The 26,441-nt window shown below is 36.9% G+C and overlaps 1 protein-coding gene across 1 annotated transcript in view; it reads left to right on the forward strand.

Annotated features, from left to right (window-relative positions):
• LOC126284281 (roundabout homolog 2-like) overlaps window positions 1-19,357 on the forward strand; it is a 1,294,877-nt gene extending 1,275,520 nt beyond the window's left edge. The window contains exons 23-24 of the mRNA XM_049983105.1: window positions 9,125-9,314; window positions 15,199-19,357. Of these exons, the coding sequence (XP_049839062.1) occupies window positions 9,125-9,314; window positions 15,199-15,410 (402 nt within the window). The 3' untranslated portion in view covers window positions 15,411-19,357. The remainder of the gene's footprint in view (window positions 1-9,124; window positions 9,315-15,198) is intronic.
• The last annotated feature ends 7,084 nt before the right edge of the window (window positions 19,358-26,441 follow it).

Genomic DNA, 26,441 nt, shown 5'->3' on the forward strand with positions numbered 1-26,441 from the left:
GACTGGTTTGAAGCAGCCCTCCATGGTAGTCTATCTTGTGCAAGTATTTTCATCTGTGGATAACTACTTCCCCCTACATCCATATGAACCTGCTTACTATGTTCAAGCCTTGCCCTCCCCCCCCCCCCCCCCCCCCTCCAAATAACAGTTCTCTTCTTTTAGTCAAGTTGTATCATAAAGTTTTTTTCCCCAATTCAATTCAGTACCTCTTCGTTAGTGATCCACCCATCCAATTTTTAGAGAGTAGCATTGCTTTCCTCAGTATATCGGATAAGGCTGCATAGCTGTAAAGATATTGACACTTGCTCCATAATATTCCACAATATATTGTACAGGGTAAGGGTGAGATTGTACAATACACAGCAATTCCTGCTGAGACTTTGCAATTTGGGGACATGCAAACAACTGATACAGTGATGCCGTATGAATATGAGTACATCAAGAAAGACAGATGAAAGGTATCATGTGTTCAAATCACAGTTGGGAGAGTAGTTTGATTATATCTTTAATACCTACCACTAATCAGCTGCAGAAATATTTAACAAAAATGTTGAAGTCACGGCAAATGACACTGCAGCTGTTTATTTGTTTCTTTTAGAAGCTTGAATTATTTATTGCAGAAATCCATAACAGAACTACTTACCAGTCCTCTACAATATGTCTCTTACTCCTTTCAGGTTTGTATATAGCTTCCAGCATCGTGGAAAATGAAATCTGACAAGTATACAAACAGTATCATGTCTTTGTACATGTGTAGATAAATTGTGTTAGTGTTTTGCGATCATGAGTTACAAAAATACTGGTTTAATGATATGCACACATATAAGCACATCGTCACCCATTTCCTCTTCCTTTTCCATAGTACTGTCATAAAGTTCCTTTCTTTTATATAGCCCCTCTAAATATTGCCTTAGCTACCCAAACTCTTGCTTTATACAGTTCCATCTCCATTATTCATGAGCTTATTTAATTTCCTGTTAGTGTCATCTACTGGTCGGCATTTTTTCCTCTACCTCTCCTGATTTGTCACTTTGCAGTTCCAGTCAGTGTTATTGTTCAGGTACTTGTATTCCACTTTGGCTTCTTTCATTTGCTACATTTTACTTTAACCTTCCATTAATCAAATCCCAAAGCTCCATTTCTAATTATTAGAGAGATATAGATAAATAGATAGATAGATAGAGAGAGAGAGAGAGAGAGAGAGAGAGAGTGAGAGTGAGAGAGAGATATATCAAATTACTTCAGAGAGACATATTTCTAGGAGTGTAACAGGTCAGCATAATGAAGAACCTTTGAGAGAAAATTGACATTGTTCCTGCAAAACTATGTTGGGTAAATTTAGAGAACAGTAAAATGAGAGAGATTGTGTTGTGTCCCACCTGCTTATTGAATATGGGGTGCCTAGGAAACCTGCTTTCTTGGACCACTAGACAACAATTCAAGCAAATCATATTAATGAATTTTTATTACAGTAACATAAATGACAACACCGAACTCTGAGAATTTACAATAATGTGCCACAGGCAATGGGTGACAGACAAAATAAGAAAATCTCTTCAGTATATACAATTCCTAATACAAGTGAAATAATACGGTTCCTTTGTTGCTGCTACACAAGTGCCTAATCTTGAGCCTGCTGTTGAAGTCGGCGAATTGGGCCATGGCCAGGCAGCACAGCACTTACGTCATCTTCGTGTAGATGCCGCTGCTGTCTCATTGTTGTCCTAGAGAGGGGTTAGTCAGCAAACTATTGGCTGAGGTCTTCTTCACACCCCTCTCTGTTCTAATGTTTCTATCCGACATGCTGGTACATGACTTTTACACTGGAACATTCTTCCCCCGCAATGTGACAGACTGTCATCGTATAAGGAGGGGAGACAGGATCATGGATGTGGCACTGGACTGGAAGCTTTGGCTGCAGGGGTCATCAGGCTTCTGATTGTACCTCACCATCCGGCCTTCGCACTAGTGGAAACATCACCTGGAAGATGGCCAGAAGGGTACGTGTCCACCTCCTGAGGCCCATAACCAGATGTAGAAGGTGATGGCTGCTGCAGAGTGAGTGGGTCCAGCTCCATCAGTAGGACGAGAGTAGGCATAGGCTCTGTCTCCATGAGGTCGTCCCATGGTGTCGTGATGGCACCCTCTGGCAGCTGCTGTGGCCTCACTTTCCTCAGGATCTGTGAATGTGGGGGGAGAGACACAGAAGGATCACCATTCACATTACAGTGGCGAATTTGATTGTGGTGTCAGCACTGCAGTCCATCTGGGCCTCAAATGAGGTACATGCAAGTGGCAAGGCAATGAAGGATCTCGCCTTGTGCCCATCTTCTGCAGCCACTAAAAATCCTGAAAAACACAATATCATATGGTGTAAAGTGATACTTGTGGCCTTCCTTCAGTTCCGCATGATGATGAGGATGGAGCAGTATACAATGGCAGTGGCTGTGAAGCAATTCTGCTGGCGATGGTCCATCTCGTGGATGTGAACAATATGAGGTGAGAAAAAGTTGCAATTTTTGATCCCTGGTGTATGCGTTGCAAAATTTTTGCCATCTGGTACTTGAATGTCCTGAAAAATGTTCCGCTTAATCATTTGACTGTGGATAGAATGGTGCACTAGTTAGATGCTGTATCCCAATTCCTTTCACAGAATGTTTCAAATTCATTTGACATGAACTGAGGGCCATTGTCCGACACTGTGACTTAAACACAAAAAATAGAGGACAACACTTGAATTGTGCTACATGATGTTGTCAATTTCATTGGCACAGCAAAAGGAAACTTGCTATATGAGTCTACCACAATCAATCAATGAGTGCTCCAAAAAGGTCCTGAGAAGTCTATGTGCACACGCTGCCATGGCAACTGTGACTAAGGCTAAACACAGAATTTTTGTGGTGGAGCAGACTGATTTTCCACACATGCATGACACTGTGACATCATCTGTTCTGTTTGGCTGTCCATACACTGCCAAGTACAGTGTCGATGTGCTAACTGTTTTGTACAAACAACCCCCAGCACTTGGTGAAGTAACTGCAACACTTCATTTTGCAAAGCTTTGGGGATCCACACACAACTTGTCCACTGTCTTTTTGAACAAGAATCACACCATGCTGTGTAGTGAGGCTATGGTGATGTGCAAAGTGTCAGTGCACTACAGAGTTCTTTATGCTATGTAATGAGTGAGGCCAAGATGTGTGAATGTATGTCAGCAAAATGCTCAAATTTGAATCAGCTACCATGGCCTGTGCAATTTTCCTACAGTCCAGACGAAAGGATTGAAGCAATTCAGAATCCTGAGCATCGATGTGACGACAAGATGCAGCAGAAGTGCAAAATCCGTATTAGGGCCAATCAGAAGATGTGAAAGTGCATCCGCTTTACCATATTTAGCTGTCAGGTAATACACAATCTCATACTGATATTGAGACAACAACAAAGCCCATCTTTGCAATTGTTGGGAAGTTCATACAGGAACCAGCTTTGTCAGATGAAACAAGGGCTGCAGTGGCTTGTGATCCATTATTAAGTATAATTTTCTGCTGTTAAGTAGTTGTGGAATTTGGTTACACCATACACAGTAGCCAATGCCTCATCTCTATTTGTGAATAGGTACACTGAGCTTTGGACAACACTTTTGATGTGAAAGTAATAGGCCCATCTTTATCACCAATTCTGTGCAAAAGCTCTGCACCGATTCCATAAGAGGAAGCGTCAACTTGCAACACAACTGGGTGTCAGGATCAAAGTGAACCAGTCATCCAACACTGAGCAATGCATCTTTAAGTTTTTGAAATGCTTCTTGGCACTCCCCTGTCCAAACAAAGAGGACATTCTTATGACACAAGCATTCCAATGGAGTTGTGATTTGTACAGTGTTTGGTGTGAACCAAATATAATAGTTCATTTATCCTAAAACTGACTGCAATTCTGTGACATTGTGAGGAACTGGCAGGTCACGCATGGCTAACAAACGTCACTAAAGAGGATGTACACCTTGACTGTTTATGACATGACCAAAGATACTGTAACTCATGTTTAAAAAAAATCACACTTTAGGCCTGCATCAGATAACACATCTAACAAAGCACACAGATTTGCAATGTGTTCTTCAGGTGTGCGACCTGCTATGACAATATCATCAAAATAGATTGAACAGTTGGGTACTTAAACAGTCAGCTGTTCTAAATACTGTTGGAAAATGGTGGATGCAGAAGCATTGCCAAAGGCAAACACAAATATTTAAACAAGCCTAAATGAGTGTTAACTACACACACTCTTTGAGATTCTTCATCAAGAGATATTTGACAAGTTTTGAAAAGTAGCAACCATTGCCTAATCTTTCCATGAGATCCTCTGGGCGTGGCAATGGATATGTATCAATCATAGTTTATGGGTTTACTATAGACCTAAAGTCAACACAGAGGTGAATTTGAAGTGAAGTTTTGGGGAGAAAAACCATTGGACTTGCCAACTGACTAGCTTGTATGGGCACAATAGCTCTGCTATATTGCAATTCTTTATGTTCAGCAGTGACTTTGTCCCATAATGCAATGGGAACAGTTCTGGCCCTGCAAAATCTCAGCTGAGCATTGCCTTTCATAGTAATGTGCAACAAAATTATTAGTCTTGCCTAAACCTTCAGAAAAGAGTTCAGGAAATTCTTTCAGCAAGCTAACTACACTGTCTTTAGCATTGAATGCAGACACTGACAACACATTGTCCTGAATTTGAAAGCCAAACAAATCAAATGAATCAAGGCCAAATATGTTCTCACAGTGTGATTGTAGCACAGTGAAAGTTACAGTTCATGTATGCAAGTGATACATGGCAGGCCAGGCAAAGTACATTTTCCAAGAACGGGAATGTCTTGTCTGATATAAGCCATCAGGTGCATGCTAGTTTTAGACAGGTGTGGGGAGCCTAACAGTTCATATGTGCTATGATTTGACACTGTAACAGAGGCACCTGTTTTCCATTAATATGCAAATGAACAAAAGGCTTGTTGGACTGGCAGAGCACTGAGGAAACTGTTCACTTGCTAGTTTTGCTAATGCCTGCAGGAGGCTTTGAATACAAGGCATTGGTGACATGCACCTTGTGACTAGATTTGTGAGTGGACAGATGTTATGTTTGTTCCACTGCAGTCATATGGATTGTACAAATCCTTTCTTGCCACAAGCATAACACTGTGCTTGTCTTGATGGGCAGTCTTGGCTTTTGTGCCATGGATAGCACTGTGGGCATGAGTTAATTCCATTCACATGCTTAGAGAAGTGCTTATGTGGTACAGAGAAGTGTTAAAGCAGTATGGCACATCCAAGCTGCTGCTGCTGCCTAATGGGCTAATTGTGAGCAAGGGAGCCGCACGAAGTAGCCGCTCGGTCTGAGGTGGCTTGTCATGATTCACGTGGCTCACCCCGTCGGAGATTCGAGTCCTCTCTAGGTGTGTGTGTGTGTGTGTGTGTGTGTGTGTGTGTGTGTGTGTGTGTGTGTCATCCTTAGCATAAATTAGCTTAAGTTAGATTAATTAGTGTGTAAGCCTAGGGACTGATGACCTTAGCAGTTTGGTCCATAGCCCTTACCACAAATTTCCAATTTCTTGAGCAAGGGGTGACTCAACGTGACAAAGTTGTGGCTGCACAAAATTATTGTCCAACACGGCACCTGAACCATACTGAACTAGTATTCACACAACATACTGAAATGATGGATCAGACTGTTTCAAAATCTGTTATCTAACTCTGACATCAGTGACACTGTACATGATTGCATCACACAACATAACATCTGAATATAAAGCACCACAAGCACATTTGAATTTGCATTTCCTCATCATACCCTGCAAATCTGTTACTCACTCATGATAAGTTTGTTCTGACCTTCTCTTGCAATTGAAGAATTGATACCTAGCTGCTACGACATTCATTTGTCAGTCATAATAGTTAGTTAGCGAATCTACTACAACAAGATCATAGGAAAGTTCACTAGGAGTGGTGTTAGGAAATAGTTTCTGGATGAGTTGAAAAACTACACTTCCTACCCTGGACAATCAATAGGGGAGTTTCACAGTACCTAGTACATTGTGAGGAATTATGTAGGCTTAAACTGTTGCAACCACTCGAGCCATTCCTCTTCTTGTTCATGAGACTGGTGAAAAGGTGGTATAGCACTTGGAGCAGCTGTAGGTGTAGTTTGTTGTTGTGTTGGGCATGCAGCATTGGCCAGTAGCTGCTACACCATCTTTAGCAGGGTTTTGTCCTGCCTGTTTGTCGAATATGGGGTGCCTAGCAAACCTGCTTTCTCGGATTGCTAGACAACAACTCAAGCAAATTGTATTAATGAATTTTTATTACAGTAAGATAAATGACAATATTTAACTTTGAGACTTTACAATGATGTGTCATAGCCAAAGCACAACAGACAAAATAAGAAAATCTCCCTCAGTATATACAATTCTAATATAAGTGAAATAACACAATTCCTAAGTAGCTGCTATACAAGTGCCTAATCTTGACCAAACTGTCAAAGTCGGTGAACTGGGCTACAGCCAGGTGGTGTGGCACTTGTGTGCTCTTCATGTAGATGCCACTGCTGTCTTGTTGTTGTCTTAGAGAGGGGTCTGTCAGCATACTATTGGCTGACGTCTTCTTCACAGCCCTCTCTGCTCTAAAGTTCTTGTCCAGTAGACTTTTATTCTTGAACAGACTGTATGATAGTTCACTGTTTATCATGCACAAGGATCATGGCCAGCATGTAGAGGTACACACAGACAGTCATTATCCCGTGCTCCATACGCAAATGGAATAGAAGAGAAAAATCACTAATACTGGCACAAAGTACTTTCCGTAAGGAGACTATGTGTAGTGGTAGGTGGAAACAGGTGGAAATGGCTTCAGGTGTTCAGACTGAGCTAATGATGCAAAGTACTCTTAATTCACTATGTTTATTCAGGCAGTCAAGGTGAAATCAAATTATAGATTATAGTTTGATGGGAAAAGAGCATGAGTTCTAAAGATTATCAAAATTTTCAAGTAAAATTTGTCTTTTTGTAACCTGGTGATCCAATAAAGACATGGAAACAAAATTGTTTATTTATTTATTTATTTATTTCTTACACCATGGATCCAACTGTAACAATTTCACATGGATGTAGTGTGTGTCAATTTTTACATTGTCAATGACAAGTACTTGTACACTATGTTTACAGGTAAAGAATATAGTTACTTAACCACTACAGTGATCCATAACACAATATAATGGAATGAGAATCCTTAGACCTACAGATTACAGGTATAAAACAAAGTAAATTAAACCTGAAAAGGTCATATAACCCAGACTGTTAAATATAAGCAGTTAACACTAAAAGAGTTACATATGTGACAAGAATGTTCAGCTTAATGTTCAATTTATATGATAATACATCTTATTTTAAGGCCGTTTCTCACTGTGTTTCATAAACTCTTCCAAACTGTAAAATGACATGGCTAAAAGAAATTGCCTCAGAAGCTCTTTAAATGTAGATTTGTTGGCAATTTCACATTTGATTTCTGGGGGAAGAGCATTAAATATCTTTATACCAGAGGACTGTACACCCTTCTGCACAATCTTCAAATTTTTACCTTCAGTGTGGAAATCATGTTTCCTCCTTGTGTTATACTGATGGTATTCACTGTTACATTTGTATAAATCAGTGTTTTTACTTATGAAACACATAAGTGAGTATATATATTGAGAAGTAGTTGTAAGAATTCCCAGATTCCGGAATAGGCTTCTGCAGCTGCATCTAGGATCTACACCAGACATCACTCTTACAACACGCTTCTGAGCAATGAATATTTTCTTTGCAAGAGGTTGATTTCCCCAGAAAATAATTCCATATGCCATCAAAGAATGTGAATAAACTTTTGTTTGAAATTTAAGAAAACTGAACTAAAAAAATTTCATTCTTCTCAAAGTCAGACAAGCTTTTCAGAAGCCAGGGGTACATGGAAAATGTACCTTGTTTCAATGAACTTACACTAAATACCTAGCAATCGGGTGAAGGCAATGGAAGCACTGAAGTTCTTTAAATGTCTTAAAGATTAAAGGACCTTTGCTTTGAGAACATTCTTCCATGTCTTCAGTACTTACAAAACCCAAGGTTTGAAAATAAGTGATTCAAAATTGTTTAGTTCTGCAACATTAAGAATTGTGCCAGATCTACAATGCTGGAGAAAACAGTATACTAGATCAACATTGCTGGTCTTTGATAAAAAAAGGGTCAAAATGTCAAAATGTTTTCAGAAATTTGTCAAGTTTTCCTTGTGAGTCCTAGATGCAGTGCATGTACTGAACCTTTGCATTTCTCATGCCTCCTCAATGGACAAAATAATCATTTGTTGACACTGTCAAAGGAATTTTAATGTTCAAGTACAGTTTCAAGGTTATGTCTTGTGATGAATTTTATAGCCATATCCTTCAAGATAACAATTCAACTCTTCTCTCAGCAGCACATTCTATTGAAAAATATGCTTTGACAGGAAACACCATTGGCATTTGTAAGTACTGCAAAGTGCATCACGGTAACTGCATTGTATCTGGAACAAACAAATACCATTGTTTAACACAATAGCAGGTTTTCAATGTCTTCTTAGACCTACCTGCTAATATTGAGATTAGAACATGTTTATTACTCCAAAATGTAAAATATAAACATTTTATTGATTCTAAAATAAACTGTCAGCCTTTTTTTTCTATATGTACTGCTATTTGTGAAACACTGTCCTGCTTTCAATAATTTTGAGTTGGTAACCCTATTACAAGCTGACCTGTACAACTGCATCTCAGAGATGGTTTCAAAGCCACAACTCTTAAAAACTGAGTTTCATATTTAATTACAGCCCTAATCTGTCAAAAAAAAGTTCCATGACCCAACAGTCTGTCAAGAAAAATCAAGTCTTTATACAGTGAATGACATGATATAGTTTTTTAAAATCATTATTTAACCACACGTTGATTATATTTTATGGCTACAGCACCAGAAGAAGCACCACGTGGAGCAAGCAAGGAGCAAAAAACAAAATGTGACTCAAGCCAATATCATATACGACAGTTGAATAGTCTTTTTCTTAATTTGCAGGGTCAATGTCAGTCATCGAATGCTACTGGCTGGCGGCACAGACCACACCACCTGTTGGGTGGCTCTCGTCAAGCTCCTTGTCGAAGGCCTGTCTCTCCGTGTTATAGCACAGACTCCAGCTACAGCTGTGCTCGCCCACCACATCTGAGGTCGACACCACACCACAAGCCTCAGCACCATTCACGAACAGGTGATTGAAACATGTTAGTGGCAGAAATCATCTTACAACATTGGCACTGAATGTCAGCAATTCAAGGCAAGAATTTTTTGAAGTTATAACTGCAAGTTTATTTTTTACATACTTTAATAAAGTGCACCACTGTCTTGATACTCAGTTTAACAAGCACCAAAAATAAATGTAATGAGAAAATGTTATAGAAAGAAGATAGAGAAGGAGAGCTTTACTACTTATACTTGTGTTACATCCATGGGAGCAAAATGAAAATTTCTTTTAGTTTTAGGTCAAAAATACATTCCATCCAATATTTCCCCAATGAGCGGATCCCATCTCCAATGTGTTATTCTAGAATTTCTGCAAAATACCCATTTACAGCTGCCATAACCTCAAAACATTTTCCAGCCACAAATTTCTTTATTTAGTTTTTACATGTACTGATTCGGCAACTGTTTGTTGCTTTGGAGAACCTTATTGAGTCCACTACAGATTTTTGCCTTCTTATTATGCCATTTTCAAGTGGTTCTGAAAATTGCCATAATTATGACAATTACATAAACTTTGTACTTAATAATAGAAGACGAAAAATCGAGGCTTGTATATTTCTAATACAAGTACAAATAAGAGTATAAAATTTATATTGTGCTTTATAGCAATGACCAATTGAAAGAAGTGCAAGTCTGCTGGGTTAAAATGTTATGTACCCAATGATAGCATGAGTACACCTCCTGTCCAGTAAGTCCCCGTGACCTAGGGTTCTGGGTGACTTTTCCGAACTGTACCTATTTCCCTAAACCTCTCCAGTCCTTTTCCTTCACCCCTCTTCTTTCCCTTCAACTCTTCTGCCAGAAGAAGTAGCCGCTGTCTCTGAAAGCTTGAAAAAGTTAAACCCTTTTGTGTTTGTGTTCCCCAGCCACTGCTTGGTGAGTAGATTTTTTATCCATCCATTTACATTATATTATCATTGTATTATTAGCATTCTTTTGGTTTAAGAGGATTTCAAAAATTCTAAGTTGAATCTTTTACGAATGAAAGGCTAAAAATAGTTTGCAGATTTAATAAATGCATAATTGGACATCCCAGACTTGTGTTGAATTATATCCTCTAACATGCAAAAATTAAACACCAGGAAACTGCAGAGGTTGTTAGCGTAGCTTGGACTCGTCATGGACTCCTTACAGAGCATGTTTACAAACACATAGATACAGCAACAAATTTGTGGACTAACTTTAAATGAAGTTATCAGTAATGGGGTGGCAGAAGTTGAAGAAATTGGTGTTTTTATATGTACATTGCTCACTGAGCATCTTTTCCTTGAATTTTTTTTAGATGGGCATAGATTTCTAATTCTTCATGTACTGGTATGTTCACAAAGTATTCCTTCTTCATTGTACAAAGGATTACAAGGTGGTTTTCAGTACTGTGCACCATGTGATTCTCTTGTAGTAGGTGAGCTGTGAAGGTGGGATTTATTTCCCATGGGTTTTTTCTTTTTAATTTTGTGTATCTATGAATTACATTTTAAATTCCTTCCAATTTGTCTGATGTAACTAGCCTTACAAGAGAGTAATATATTTTTTATATGCTATTATTTTGGTATAAGACATGTGTTTTGTTAATGTTGTGTATTAAAAAATATAACAGAGGAGATTGTGATTTGTACATTATGTTTTATTTTTATTTTTATTTATTTTTTTTTTTTTTTTTTTTTTTTTTTTTTTTTTTTTTTTTTTTTTTTTTTAACGGAAGGTTACTAAGCCTCTATGAGACCTGACCATAGAAAGAAAGTAACACTAATTCTTTTTTATGTAGCATCTTTACTCTGTCAGTTGATTCCTTTTAGGTTTCAAGAAGTTATATATTTGATCAATGATCGCACTGTGATAATTTTTAGTATGGGCTATATTTCATAATTAATGTAGTTTATTTTCTACTTGAAATGAAATTAAATGAGTGTATGGCATCGTTGGTCGGGAGGACCCATTCGGGAAAGTTTGGCTGCCAAGTACAAGTCTTATTTTATTCAATGCCATATTGGGCAACTTGTCTGCTGGTGATGAGGATGAAATGGTGATAACAGAACACCTAGTCTATGAGTGGAGAAAATTCTCAACCAGCCGAAAATCAAACCCGGGCCCGCTTGCATAGGAAGCAAGCACATTACCACCCAACTAAGCAGGCTTTTCTATCTCATTAGCATGTAGTGATAGTGTAAGGAGCCTATTTATTGCAGAACAGAAGAATGTCTTTTTATGTTGAGCAGGATGGCATGATGCAACAGGAATTATGATGTTAGAAGATGTAGGTTTATGATGAATTCCAAAAGCATGTATACATTGCTTCATAGTAATTGAAAGATCTAAAAAATTAATAGCTGTGTTTGACTTACAAGATAGTTTTGTTATTTATTTTGCCAAAGATATTTGCAGATAGGACATTTCTTGTTGTGAGCCACATATAAGATGAGGACATCATCAACATAATGTTTGTAATATTCTATCAAATGTTAGTATCAGGGTTTTCTTTGAATAATTTGTTTTCCAAATAAATAACAAAAATATCTGCCAGTTTACCTCCTATTGGAAAGCCCATAGCTAATCCGTCTTTTTGAAGGTAGATCTTGTTATGAATAGTACAGTAGTTGTATTTGAAAACAATTTCCAGTAATTCAATAATTTCTATGATTGCTACTAGAGGAAGTGTCTTGTGCATCAGCAAATTATTTTTTATTGCTGTAATTGTTTCATTTATAGGAATATTTCTGTATGTCTCTGCTATATCAAGTGAAGTGAACATTGCATTAGCATCAACCTGGAGACCTCATCCACTACAACTATTTTGTGCTGTTATTAAATCTAAAAACTATTTTAGCCTTTTATTTGGAAAACATGCAACTTGGTATTTCAGACATGTGAAAACAGAAATCCTCTTCAACTCAAAGAATACTTTTTTTATAATGTAATAAATTACACTCATGCAATCATTGGGCACATAACATTTTAAAACCACCTGACTTTCAGTTCGATCAATTGGATGTTGCTCTGCAGCATTATATGTTTTACAGTCTGTATGTACTTATGTCTATATGTACGTATATTTTATATATGTAAGCCTTGTTTTTTCATATTCTGTTATATGCTATGTTTATATATCCATCATAATTATGGCAGTTTTAAGAACCACTTTAAAATGACATAATATAAAGCCTAAACTGGAAGTGGACTCGATAAAGTTCTCAACAATTGCTGCAGTTTTTCACTTTTTTTTTTTTTTTAATAAATTTCTTTGGCTGCAGGAATAGATAAAAGTCAATTTGTGCTAAACTTGTTGATTAGTGTGGTTGTTGCAACAATTTGTACTTCAAAACTTTCACCATTCGAACGAACAAAGAGTTTACATTGTCCTGATGAATGCCAGTTCTTTTGGTTTTCAGTTTGGGCTCATCTCAGGTGTTCTTTCATTACGTAGTGCCTGAAATTATGTCATTGTTTTACTCTTTGTAGGTAACCAGTAGGTAACCCTTTTTAATTCCAGAAAGCAATAGCCATCTGTTCCACACATGGATTTAATTGCTGTTTCACTTCTTACTTAAAGCTGTAAACCAATATCTCACCTACATTAATAAATTAGTGGATAAAATGGTTAAAACATTGTGAAGAAATGTTTTATATACTAACAATATGTAAAAAACATTCCACAGATTAAGTTGACATTTTACTTACATTATTTCACAGGATGTACCAAAATTTAAAATTCAGTGATATTTATACACAGCATATACGATTACAGAAATAATGAATGTCAACACCATCTCTCTTCCAGTCTTAAAAGATTTCCCATTGTCCTCATATGCGATACTAGAGGTATTTTATAATTAAATTAAGAAATGTTATGAATGCATTCTACTGCCTAAAATTAATACATAGCACCACACACTTCACAAACTGTCAGAGCTTGAAGATTAGTGTATGCGATAAGGGTGTCCCATAAGGAATGCAATTTATTAATTAAGCACTTCTTTCAGCCTGTTATGTTGCTGGACCTGAAATTTAAGCAATTTTCTCTGTTGATATTGGTAACTGCAATACCAGCCATGATTACCAATTTTAATTGTCAGTCGGCATTTGTGCATATTGTTATCAGCTAAAATTGAATGATACATAGTGGATCAACATCCAGATTTTGAAAGTGGTACTTAAAATATGGTGCACACTTTTCAGAGACCATTAAAATATTTAATGCAACTTTTACTTAGCAAAATGTGGCTAATACATCAACAGTGCAGAGACTGGTAAGGAAATTTGAAGATAGAGGATAGAAAGTGAACATCAAATCAGTTGGATGTCTTTGTTCTTGTTGTTCAGTAGAGAATGTCGCTCTTGTCAGGGAGAGCACTGCTACAAGTCCAGTGAAGTCAATTTGCCACTGTCCTCAACAGTTAGCGATTCCAAAAAGCACTTTGCATTGAATTTTAACATAATATCTGAATTTGAATCCTTTTACAGTCCAACTAACACAGAAGTTGAAGTCTACAGACCATTTGAAGCATCAAACATTTGCATAGTGGGTAATCACAAAACAAGAATTCTATAGTGACTTTCATAAGAAAATAATATTTAGTGATGAGGCACACTTCCAGCTTAATAGTTATGTGAATAAACAAGCTTGCCAGATTTGGGGCCCAGAGTATCCTCACATGGCCCATGAGAAGTGTCTTTATCCAGAAAGATTCACTGTTTGGTGAAGGTTTTGAGCTAGCAGAGTAATTGGGCTATATTATTTTTGAAAACAAGACTGGAAAAGCAGTGACAGTGATTCTGATCGTTACACCATATGATAATACAGCATTTATGACCACAACTGCAAGAACTGAATGTGGAAAACATGTGGTTCCAACAGGATAGGGAAACCTGCCACATCGCTGTTAAAACAACAAGGTTGCTGAGAGAAAGATTCCCTGCTCACCTCATCTCTCGCAAAGGCAGTCAGAACTGGCTACCAATATGATATTTGATGCAATGAGACTTTATTGTGGGGCTATATGAAAACTTGTGTTTATGTGAACAATCCACAAACTGTCCTTCAATTCAGAAGCAGAAGTTAGACATGTCTTGCGTCAAATTCAAGTGGAACTTTAGTCCAGAGTTGTCAAAAATATTGTCCACAGAGTGGATGCATGCAGACAAACCAATGGAGGATAATTTGCCTGATATTTTGTTATATGGTTAGTCACAGTGTTTGTGTTTCATATTGACATAATAATACTAGCAATTTTCATAGAAATTATGTGTTTTATTATTAAAATAAATCTGTTTTCTTACGGGACACCCCATAGAGCCTGTTGTGAAACATAGCACTAAGATGTAGCATTTACTTTTTGTATTTAAACTAAGGACTGATGGTGGTAACACAAATGAAGTCATTTACATCACATACTTTGATACTTGCAAAATAACTCATCAAGATCTACAAATGAAGTATCAATATACGTAGTTAAGTTTGTATGGAGCCCTCAGAGCATGAGTCCTATTCCTACTTGACTGAGATTTTTAGTTCTCTTACAGCAGAAGATGCTCTTCTGTTAGGATCTAGCAAAAACAAGATAAAAAGTTATATATATATATATATATATATATATATATATATATATATATATATATATATATATATATATATATATATATATATAAGCATTAGTGTGCTCTCTTTCTTAAAGTAACCCAGTCAACTAAAGTCTGGAATTGATGTCAAGTCAATAGGAAAACGCGAAAGAGACCAATCACTGTTTGTGTACCATTTCATGTTCATACAGGATAATAATTATTCACACCTATAGTTTTTACAAACTGTTGTTGATTATAAGTAACACAGCAATAAAGTATAACTTTTGATTTCACAGATGATGTTCCAGCATACGAGAAACCAAACTATCCCACGTCACAGTCATCTAACAGCAATACGTTAGGAAGTGGCACAGGCAGTCAGAGAGTTAATAAACTAGCCAGCATGTTTGCTAACGGACCATTTCCACTTGGTAATTCAGCATCAAGTTCCAGTTCTGGAGATCAACATGAGAAACAGCCTTTAAATGCCAGTGAACCTATTCGATAATACTGTTTGTTGGCAATGACGTACCAAACTAAAAGACTGCCTAAATTGTAATTTTATTATATTTTCATTTTATAGAACTTTGAAACTGCATTTTATAGCTGATTAACTGCCATTTTGTATTTAATGATGTATATTGAACTGGTAGCAAAAATGTTAAAATTGTTATTACAACTATAGCTTATCACATTTGGTATATCTTGGAATTTCTATACAGCATGCACCCAGAAGAGGCCTACTGTGGGATGGGAGGGGGAGTGTCTAACCAGAAAAAATTTAATAATACTGAAGGCCTAAAAGGCCTAAAAGAATCGGTGGTATAATATTGCCTCTGAAATACCTGTAACTAAAATTCTGTGAAAGGACTATCCAAAAGGCATTTACTCTGTCCTTTACATCTTCACCACATATTGGATCATTCCTTGTTAATATAGCAAATAAAACAAGTACTATGAATAATAACACCTGCACAACACATGTTATATGTACTGTTGCCACTGTGCACTAAAGTCGCACTGACTACTTTTGTATTACACTGTAGAAATGTTCTCCATTTAAGATTAATGGGCTACATCTACATGTCATAAATTTTGGAATTTTGTGGTAACTGATTTAGATACGATCATTGGTATTCCTACCAAACAAGGTGAATACCGGCTGTATTAAAACAATTTATTGAAACTGCTTTGATTTAGTTCAAAAGTCTATAATATGCAAAAGGCAAACAAGTTTCTATGCTAATTTAATTAATTACATAGTACTCTAGCACTTGAATTAATGTTGGATGACATAATGACAGAAATCAATAATATGTGGAATCAGTTCTGTTAGAATACTCTGGAACACTGTACAGGACAGACAGACAGTAAGTGACAAAGTATCACTCTGTAATAATAAGTAACGTACTGTCATTGTATTATGGTGATCTTCAGTTCATGATATGCATGCAAATATGTGACAAATGGTGATTAGAATTGTTATTTCATTCTACTGATTATGTGTTTTCAGTCTTATATGACTTTTAAAAACAATTGTGAAGTTTGGCCATTGATGCACAAGCATCATAAAGGATAATGTATAGAAACCTTAGCAACAATGGTCAAAGAGAGTAAACAGTTAACTTATTTGCAGTGTATTGTGGCAGGTCACCTGAAAACCAATATGTTTATTAGAGAATTCATTTACAATCATATTACTTATGCTCAGAAATTCACAATGTTAGCATACATTGAATAATTTTGTTAACATTAATGTCATTGTTTTCCAAGGGACTGATGAAGGATTGTACATTAATTTTAAAGTATAGTTAATGCTCAATAAACATAAATCTAATTATGAAAAAACTCTGTTCCAAATCTCCTGTTTTCCAGTTCATGCTATTAATACAATACATTATTTGTGACACTGGTTTGGTAACATGTTTTTCACAAAACTAGTGACCAATTCCGCTGCATTGTGCAGTCATAGACCATAATGAAAGCAATTAAATTTAAGCTGACTAGTCAAACAATTTTAGTGTCCTCTTAAGAAATCTGTAGAGGAACTGTGTATGTGTCAAACGCTGTGGTACATTTTAGAACAACATGCATATCAGTTATTTTATGTTGTACCTCAAGTGTACTGTATGTATTATATTGTAAATAACAGAAATAATCCATGACAGCATAAAAATCTTTTTGTAAGTAATTAGTATGAATGGAATGATGTATTGCCTACACAAAATGTAAATATGTGCTGATCTGTAAACTTCGGACAGTGGTTGTGCACACAGATTATGATTGCTGATGTTACTAACGACAAGTTTAAGTTTCCTCTGTTCTTAAATTGTTTTTGTAAATAAAAGTGCTTTAAAACAATAAGAAGATGCTCACTTAATATATACTCTGATATAAAGACACAGATTCTATGATAAATCATATGATCATGTACTACTGTGTATTCAATAGTTTAAGATGAAAAACTGATTGTGAACATAACATTGGTTTATTTGGAAGTAGATAATTATCAGCAGATAATACCAGCCATTTTCTTGGTTCAAAAAGTTTCACTTAATTTATCCCACTCTCCCAACATTTCAGAAAATCATATTGTCTCTTGTTATTCCCAATGAATCATACATAAAATCCACAAATACTATAGCTAACATGTTCGCAGGTTCTTTAACGCAGCTACTGCTCATAGCTCACACGTGACTAATTAAGTCGTCCTGTACATGAACAGATAAATTTTTCCTAACAAATAAAGTAGCTCGCAAATATGTTTAGTTATCTCAGACATGAAAATGAACTACAAAATATTGCTGTCATGTATAAATATAAAAGTAATTCTTAAAATTATTTGTTTGTCACTGTGTGTTTTGAGATTATATTATAGACTGTGGTAACATGTTCTTTGGAAAACATTGGCAAATATCATGAACTAATTGTCACCTATTTTAAGGTTTAAGCACAAAAATGCTTCTTACTTTTCTTCACTAGAAGATGTAAACTTTCCCATGACATTTTATGTCTCTAGGAAGAACAGCAAACTTATATCCCTTTAGCAAAGGTTTCTTAAGGTTACTTTTCTAAATGTATGCAAAATTTCAATACTTTCCACAATACAATTAATTTCAGCCTGTGTTCATGGATAAAACGAAAAACAAAACCCTCTTTTTCTTTAGTAGTGTATATTTTATTCAATTAATCTTACATCATAATGTTTCATGAAATTTCTGCTTCTTTGTTTGCAACATTATCGGACAGGAGGCAACATTCAACTGATTGCACTATGAAGAAAGGCAGTCATTGGATGTTGTTTGGGTTGGCTAATGTATTTACAGCTTCATTACTCTCACGTCAAGTTGTAACCATTCAAAAGTCTGCATCTACATCCATACACTACTAACTACCATGAAATGCATGGCTGGGGGTACTTCCAATTGTACCATACATTACAATTTTTGCCTGCTCCATTTATGTATGTACCATAAGTGTGCAGAAACAAACCCAACTTAAGAGTATACCTATTATAAAACCCCAATGACTGTTAAAGGCTTAGACCTTTTCTCTTTTGATAAACAGATGTGTGCAACAAAAAATACATTTGATTGTTCTAAATCAGAATAAAATAATCCTGTAGGAATACATCTTAGAACAGTCAACAAAAATAGATCTGCATGAAGAAACCTGTCTCAAGGATTGATATGATTTTTTTTTCAAAATTATATTTGAGAATATTGAATATATTAAATGCCCTCAGAAAAAATGATACTATAAATAACATACAGTTTATTTGTGCAATAAAATATTTGTAGCTGTTAACATATTTTGAGAGCTGTTTGTTTTCCTTATTTATGAGCAAATAAAAAATTTTATAGTATCAGACAAATTGTGATAAAAGGTGAAACTCAATAAACTGACACAGTGTTTCTCTGAATAGTTTCAGCGATGTATGTAGCCGTCCTGACATAGTCTGTCTGATATATATTTGTGCAGATGATTAAAAATGTGAATTTCATGGTCATCTTCTTCTAAAGTAAAAGTTCTTCCACTTCAGTAGGTCAATTCGAGGTATGAGTTTCTTGAATAACAGATATACATATATATATATATAATAGTCAATGTTGTTACTTTTTGTGGTGCATAAATAGTGTTGTTGACATTAGAACTGTTCCTAGCATCACATTACAAAAAAGTGAACAACTGCTAATGAAATGGTGGTGCATTTAACTGAAACAAATTGAAAGTAATGAATAATCACACACCGAAAGGGTGTTTATGTTTCATACTACTGTCAGCATCTCATGCTCTTGTAGAAGTAAACTTGAACTACATTGACTTTTGTTATATATTTTAGTAAGCTGGGCTTTTATAAAGTTTTGTATAGACTTTTGTATATCAATGTAATGTAACATAATGTACATAATGTAACAAACACACAAGTGTAAAATAAAATTCAATTCTTTTTAAGAGAGTCTTAAAACATTCTTTCCCGCTGAATTGAAAAATTTGAGAAAATGGAAAATTTAACCACAAATATACAAGAAAGAAAGGAGGTGTTACTTTTGAATCTGGCAGAAGGTCCAGTAAAACATATCAATGTGAGTTTCTTTTAACAATTTGAATGCACTTTTTAAATAGATGAAAATGAGAACTGAGGTACAGAACCAAAAATAACGGAGCACAGGAAGAATGATTGTTTGAATGCCTATGTGCATGCACTAATTATTCTTATCTCATTCTCATGATACATATTGAGTGATACATAGGATGATTGTAGTATATTCCTGGAGTCAGCATGTAGTGCCAGTCCTTGAAACTTTGTTAACAGACTTTCTCAGGGTAGCTTACATCTACCTCCAAGAGTCTTCCAGTTCAGTTCCATCAGTATCTTTGTGACGATCTCCCATGGACTAAACAAACCTGTGACTATTCAGACTGCCATTGTATGTATACGTTCAATATCCCCTACTAGTCCTTTCTGTGTGGTACAGGTCCCACACACTTGATCAGTATTGTAGGGTGGGTTGCACAAGTGATTTGTAAGCAATCTCCTTTGCAGACTGATTACACATCCTCAGTACTCTACCACTAAACTGAAATCTACCACCCGCTTTGCCCATGAAGAACTCAGAGAACCATTTAAATATTTACATACTTTTTCATCATTGTTCACAAATGGATTTGTTTCATTTGGAGAAATAACCAAACCACATGGCACACTGAACTCATTTATGTGAGGAGTCATGCAAAAATGATGATCTGCCAATTCTAACATTGGCAATGCCATTTTTTCCCCAGAATGTTGCAGCCACAGCCAGAGTACTGGCTCAATCAATTACAGTTAAATGTTTTCCTCTCTTTCATTGTGAAAGGGATCAGATTCCAAGATGGCAAAATATCCGTCTCAACACTACATGTGTCTCTGAAGAGTGTTAATAATAGTTGTTTATTTGGCTTGTTGAGTGTGAACAGTTTACTGAATCATTACTCAGTTTCCAATATGAGAAAAAGGAAAAACTTTTTTCATGGAACTTGCCTGTCAAATAGGTCATATATATCTGAAAACATGTTTTACAGTGTTTGTAATGTTTCTCATTTTCTATATGTCAGTGCTGCATTGCCCAAAAACTTGAAATAACTTTTCTCACATACTCAGGCTATGGGTAAACACTGAGTCTATGACTAGAGGGATGTAGCAACTCTTCTTGGATGCTGCTCTGTCCCAGAAACTGAAAAACTTTTGATACATGTGATGTTTTCCATCCTCCTGTTCCATCCATTCTTGGGATAAGCACTGGAATACTAAGAAATATTTATTTGTTTTATTTACACTAATTATAATTTTTACTCAATAAACATACAAATAAAGCTTATTATGTATTTGCCAACCAGGAAAGCGCCGGTAGATCGGCACAATGAATAAAACACATAAACACACACACAGAATTTCGAGCTTTCGCAACCGGCGGCTGCTTCGTCAGGACGAAGCAGCCACCGGTTGCGAAAGCTCGAAATTCTGTGTGTGTGTTTGTGTGTTTTATTCATTGTGCCTATCTACCGGCACTTTCCCGCTTGGTAAGTCTTGGAATCTTTGTTTTTAATATATTTTTCCCATGTGGAAGTTTCTTTCTATTTTATTATTATGTATTTATACACACCTTAATACAAGATATCAGCAGACTTGTTGTTTGAGTGCAATTCAGAATACAGAAAACCACAAAGAGCTTCATTTCATTCTGTAGAATACAACTTTGTTTGAAACACCATGTGTTGTATTTCCAGGACACTATAAAATGTAGTAAGAAACTACCAATAGGCTTGAAATCCAACCGACAATTAAGTTGTGTACCAGATAATGAAATATCATCTGTCTTGTTTAAAACAAATGACAAAGTATGATGAGATTCTTTCAATATCACTACCACCAAAATAACACTGAAGCCAATCACAGCTATAGTGGTGTGCAAATAAAGTGTCTGGGTGACACCCTCTACCCAGAGAGGAACAGATAACATATGCAGAAGCACTTGGGTGCCCTCTGTCTCTGTTCCCAGACACTCTATTCAGCCCTTGCCTACACAGACAACTGGCAAATCTGAAATAAATGCCACACTGGACTACCGTTTCTGCTTCTGGCTCCCCTTACAAATATTCATATACTTTGAAAACTATTGTTGTCACTTCTTAACTTAATACTTGTTCTCTTAGCTCTATGCCATCCATAATGAACACTACACCAAATAAGCAACCTGACCATACCTAAATTAACATGAAAATCAACACTAAAACTTCTGTGCACACCTTGAAGCACACACTACAGCCACATGTGGTAGAATGATGCTGTTGGGTGAAATCTCTAGTCATACACTGCACCTTGTTATAGTATTTTTCCCATCATGTGCACATCACTATAAGTGATAAACAAGCATTAGTATCAAACCTAAGCAAATGAGCATATCACATCAATGCAAACTGCCAACAATTTGAAATGTCCTCTAAATTTTCCTTGAGTAACAAAGAGGCCAGTCAAACATTTGTAGCTATTGCAAGTTTTAAAACATTCTTATTAAACTTTAATCATGAATTTAAACCACTGCAAGTAAGTTAATTGCTACTCTGACTTGAACTAAATGTTACCTAAATGCAGTGAGTTTTGTCCTTGAAAAAGACTCATAACTTAAACACAAGCTCAATGACTGTGACTTATGCCCAGGAATTGAGACAACTTGTATGCTACACCTGTGATTATATTCAATGGGTATTCTTTATATTTATGTAGCCATATATGCACTGTATATAGTTAAATATGTTACAGGTGAGATTGTGATCGTGGGAGTGATAGTATGTGAATTATGGACAATTATGCTCAGGATGTGCAACAACACTACCAACAATTTTCACAGAATTTATACATTGAGGTGAAAGCAACAGGAAGACAATGGGATGTACACGTACAAATGTCATGCTTGTATACATGGCTGATAGCTGAAGGCACACAGTGTGTGACTATGTGTTACTGAGACCTAAATGACAAAAAGTAATTATTTAATCAAGGTTACAAAATCACCAAGGAAACACTCAGAAGATGTAAGACAATTTGAAGAAAGAAATCAAAAAACATGGATGTTGTTGTAGGACTGAGCACACACTGAATAATCAATTGGCTGTTAAACTTATTAAAGTTCAAGTAGCACTGTTGATCCACCAGTTTCAAACATACAGCCACACTTTGGCCAAGTCATTTCTTTAATTCCATTTGAGAGTTAGTGCAAGAAAAAGTAATACTTAAGGAGGAAGATACAGTACTCAGAAACCACACACTGGTTCCACAACTTAGCACCACTTGCTTTTCGTGAAGTGACTAGAGTAAGTCTTTAGTGACTGAAAGTACAGGTCACATGAAAATGCAAGATTTATTCTCTCATGTTAAATGGGAAGTAGGCTGAAAGCCTTTGGCACCATGCTAAGTGATAAAGTTTCCGTGACCATCTCTACGGTTTACAGTATGACCCATCTAATGCCTTCATGGTTTGCTCTTTCCTCTGCAGTACTCTTATGTGCAATTACAGCAAAACACTACTCTTTGCACACATTTGAAATCTTATCGAGATCTGACTGAATGTCTCTGCAGCTTTTCTCAGATAGTGGTCAATTATTGATAACTGTATCATGAGTGAAATATCTGAGGTTACTGTTAATAATATCTGCTAGGTCATTAATATTGAACATGGACAACAGGGGTCCCAACACACTCCCCTAGAGCATGCCTGTACTTAATTCTTCTTCTGTGGATGATTCTTCAACCATGATAACTGTTGTGTCCTCCCTACCAAGAAAGCCTTAACCCAATCAAAAATTGGTTTGATATCGCATGTAATTATACTTTTACTAATAATCTTTGGTGTTGAGTCAAATGCATGTGGGAAAAAAGCAAGTAGGTTTCTGCATGAACAATGTTTTTGGAATCAATGCTGGTTGGCATGGAAGAGGGCTTGTGTTTGAGATATTTCATTATTTTGAGCTCAGGATACCTCTTAGAATTCTACAGCAACAATATTATAAACCAAATAGACTAATATTCATCTTGCAGGGACATACGAGTAGTGCAGACAGGAGAGTGCAATGCTGCTAGGTTCTGTTGGGAGCTTTTTTTTTTTTGGGGGGGGGGGGGGGGGAGGTAGGGGGAGAAAAGCAAGATGTAGAGAAGGGGAAAAAATCAGTGGCTGTACTGGTGGAATAGGAGACTGTATAGTGCTGGAGTGGGGGCAGGGAAGGAGAAGGTAGCTGGATGATAGGGACTAGTAAAGCTTGAGGCCAGGGAAGGCACAGGAACATAGGATATATTTCTGTAATGGTTCCCAACTTCAAAATTCAAAAAACGCACAGTAGATCACTGCTCCCATTGTGACACTCCCCTATCTGTTGATGGACTTGGTTTCATATATCTTGAAGTCTCATACTTTGATGTTCTGAAACAATGTGCTGAAAACTGGTTCATAAAGGATAGTGTCACAAAATAGATGAATTTTAAGGTGGCTTTACCCAATTTATTCACACTACTAAGTTGTTGGTGGCCAGTTCTTGTATTACAGACCACATTTATAATGATAAAGAGACACACATCCCTTCCTTTATCAGTATGTTCAGAAGAGAAAAAATACAGATATTAATTTTCAACACATTATTTGTTGAAATCCACAGCGGAATGATTTTCATGATAGGAACTTGGAATGTCAGTGGATTTGAATAACTTGCATTATAATCACCAAAATTAGTTACTCTGTACCATAAACAGTATTTGTGTAACATTAACTTCAAGTTTATGCGTATTAGACACAAGACTCTACAATGCAAAAGTATTTCATATCTGCAGAATCTTTACATATATAGCTGTTACAGTTATGATATTGGTGGCACAGACTCTCACTTTAACTGACTTAGTTATGGTATAGCCACATACTGGGAGTAGACTTTCACTTTAACCATTATAGTTGTTACACTTTTGCTTGCTGGTCGCAGACTCGAAACCCCTTAGGGGGAAAAAAAGGACAGGTGTACACTCGCATACACACACAATTTCTGAAATAAATACATGTTTATGGGAGGTGATCAATGTGGTACCCCTCTGCCCTCTGGTGTAAGGAAAGATGCACCCTTTGAAATACACCCAGTTGTTGCTATATCTGCTGGCATGCATAGAAAGATGTGACCCTATAGTGTCCGTACATTGTTGAGTGGCATGCCAGAGACCAATTCTTGCATGCGTTCTCATAACCAAAAGTCTGGGGGACTGAGGTCTGAGGAATGAGCACGTCAAAGTGTGCTCCTACCCCCTCCCCATGACCAATCCAGTGGTCCTGAAATGTCTGTGTCAGATGGCCGTGCACATTGCGACAAAAGTGTGCTGATGCACCATCATGCATCAACCACATTTGTATCTGCCACTGCAGTGCCACAGCCTCCACCTAGGTAGGCAATACATTAATGAGAAAGTCCACATAATGCAACTCGGTTAATCTTTGTGGGAACATGTATGACCCTACTGCCAAGTATGCCTGCCTATACATTGATTGAGAATCAATGTTAATGCCCTTGTTCCTGAAATGTTTGGGGATTTACAACTGCCCATACATGTTGATTATGGAAATTCACAACACCATTTCTTTTGAACCCTGCCTCATCAGTAAATAAAATGTTGGATGTGAACAGTGGTTCTGTGGCACACTTCTGCAACAGCCATTGACAGAACTGCGTTCTGCCTCACTGATCCTGTGGCCTTACGGCCTGAATGTGCTGTAGATGATATAGGTACAGCAATTGTTCATGAAGTACCTCCCAGATAAGAGAGTGAACACACCTTGTGCTGCTGATAATCATCAAACATTTATCCCAGGGATTCCTTCCACTGTATGTAGTGCATGCTCCTCCATGTCAGGCATGCAGACTGTGCAGGGCCTTCCACTATCAGTCTTCTGAGGTGTAAGGATATCTGTGTCCCTTTGATGCTGGAAAAGTCTGCCAGATAGCTTATTGGAGGGCGCTCTGTCTTACGGATATTTTTCAACATAGAGGGCACAGACTTGCAGGCTGTGTCCATTTCCTAAACCATAACAGATTTATCATATTTATGTTCCATTGTTAACAAATGGTGGACAAGAGAAAATGTAACTGTAGTACACAATTTGAAAAAAAAAATAAAAAAAAAATAAAAAAAAATTGGAAGAATGTAAAACACCATGATATGCACCCAAAATTAACAGTACTGTACAATAAGGTACCAAAAACTAAAGCAGACTACATGAGTCGAACCACACAACTGACTGCAGACCACTTAATGGTAGGTAGAGTACTGTGAGTAAGGCATCATAATACCATGCTAACACATTTGATAAAGTGCCAATGCAATGACTGTGCTAACATCCACAACCAAGTGTCGTGCAGCCATACCTATAAACATGTGTTTATCTCAGAAAATATGAGTTTCTGGACACATGTTTACTGGACTTGTTTTTCTTGTTTTGCTGAGCACTATCAACTCGTAGCCCATCCAACTAGCCATGCGGTCTAATGCACTGCTTCCCAAGTGGGAAGGTGTGCCGGGCTCTGGCACGAATCCGCCCGGCGGATAGTGTCGAGGTCCGGTGTGCCAGCCAGCTTGTGGATGGTTTTTAAGGCAGTTTTCCATCTGCCTTAGCGAATGCGGGCTAGTTCCCTTTATTCTGCCTCAGTTACACTATGTTGATGATTGCTGCGCAAGCACTGTCTGCACATACACATACACCATAATTGCTCTACCACACAAATGTTGGGGTTACATTTGTTTGGAATGAGATGTTGCCTGAGGGGTGGGGGGAGGGGGAGGGGAGGGGGATTCCACTGGGGGCCAATAAACACAATAACCATGGGTTTGGTGTAGGGGGACGGTGGGGTGAGTGGACTGCTGTAGACTGTCATGGAGTTGTGTACCACTGAGGGCTACGGCGGGGATGAAGCCTCTCCATCATTTCTAGGTTCCCAGTTCATTACATACGTACAAACTACCACCACTCAA

This window comes from Schistocerca gregaria, chromosome 8 (genome assembly GCF_023897955.1).
Source record: "Schistocerca gregaria isolate iqSchGreg1 chromosome 8, iqSchGreg1.2, whole genome shotgun sequence".
NCBI lineage: Eukaryota > Metazoa > Arthropoda > Insecta > Orthoptera > Acrididae > Schistocerca > Schistocerca gregaria.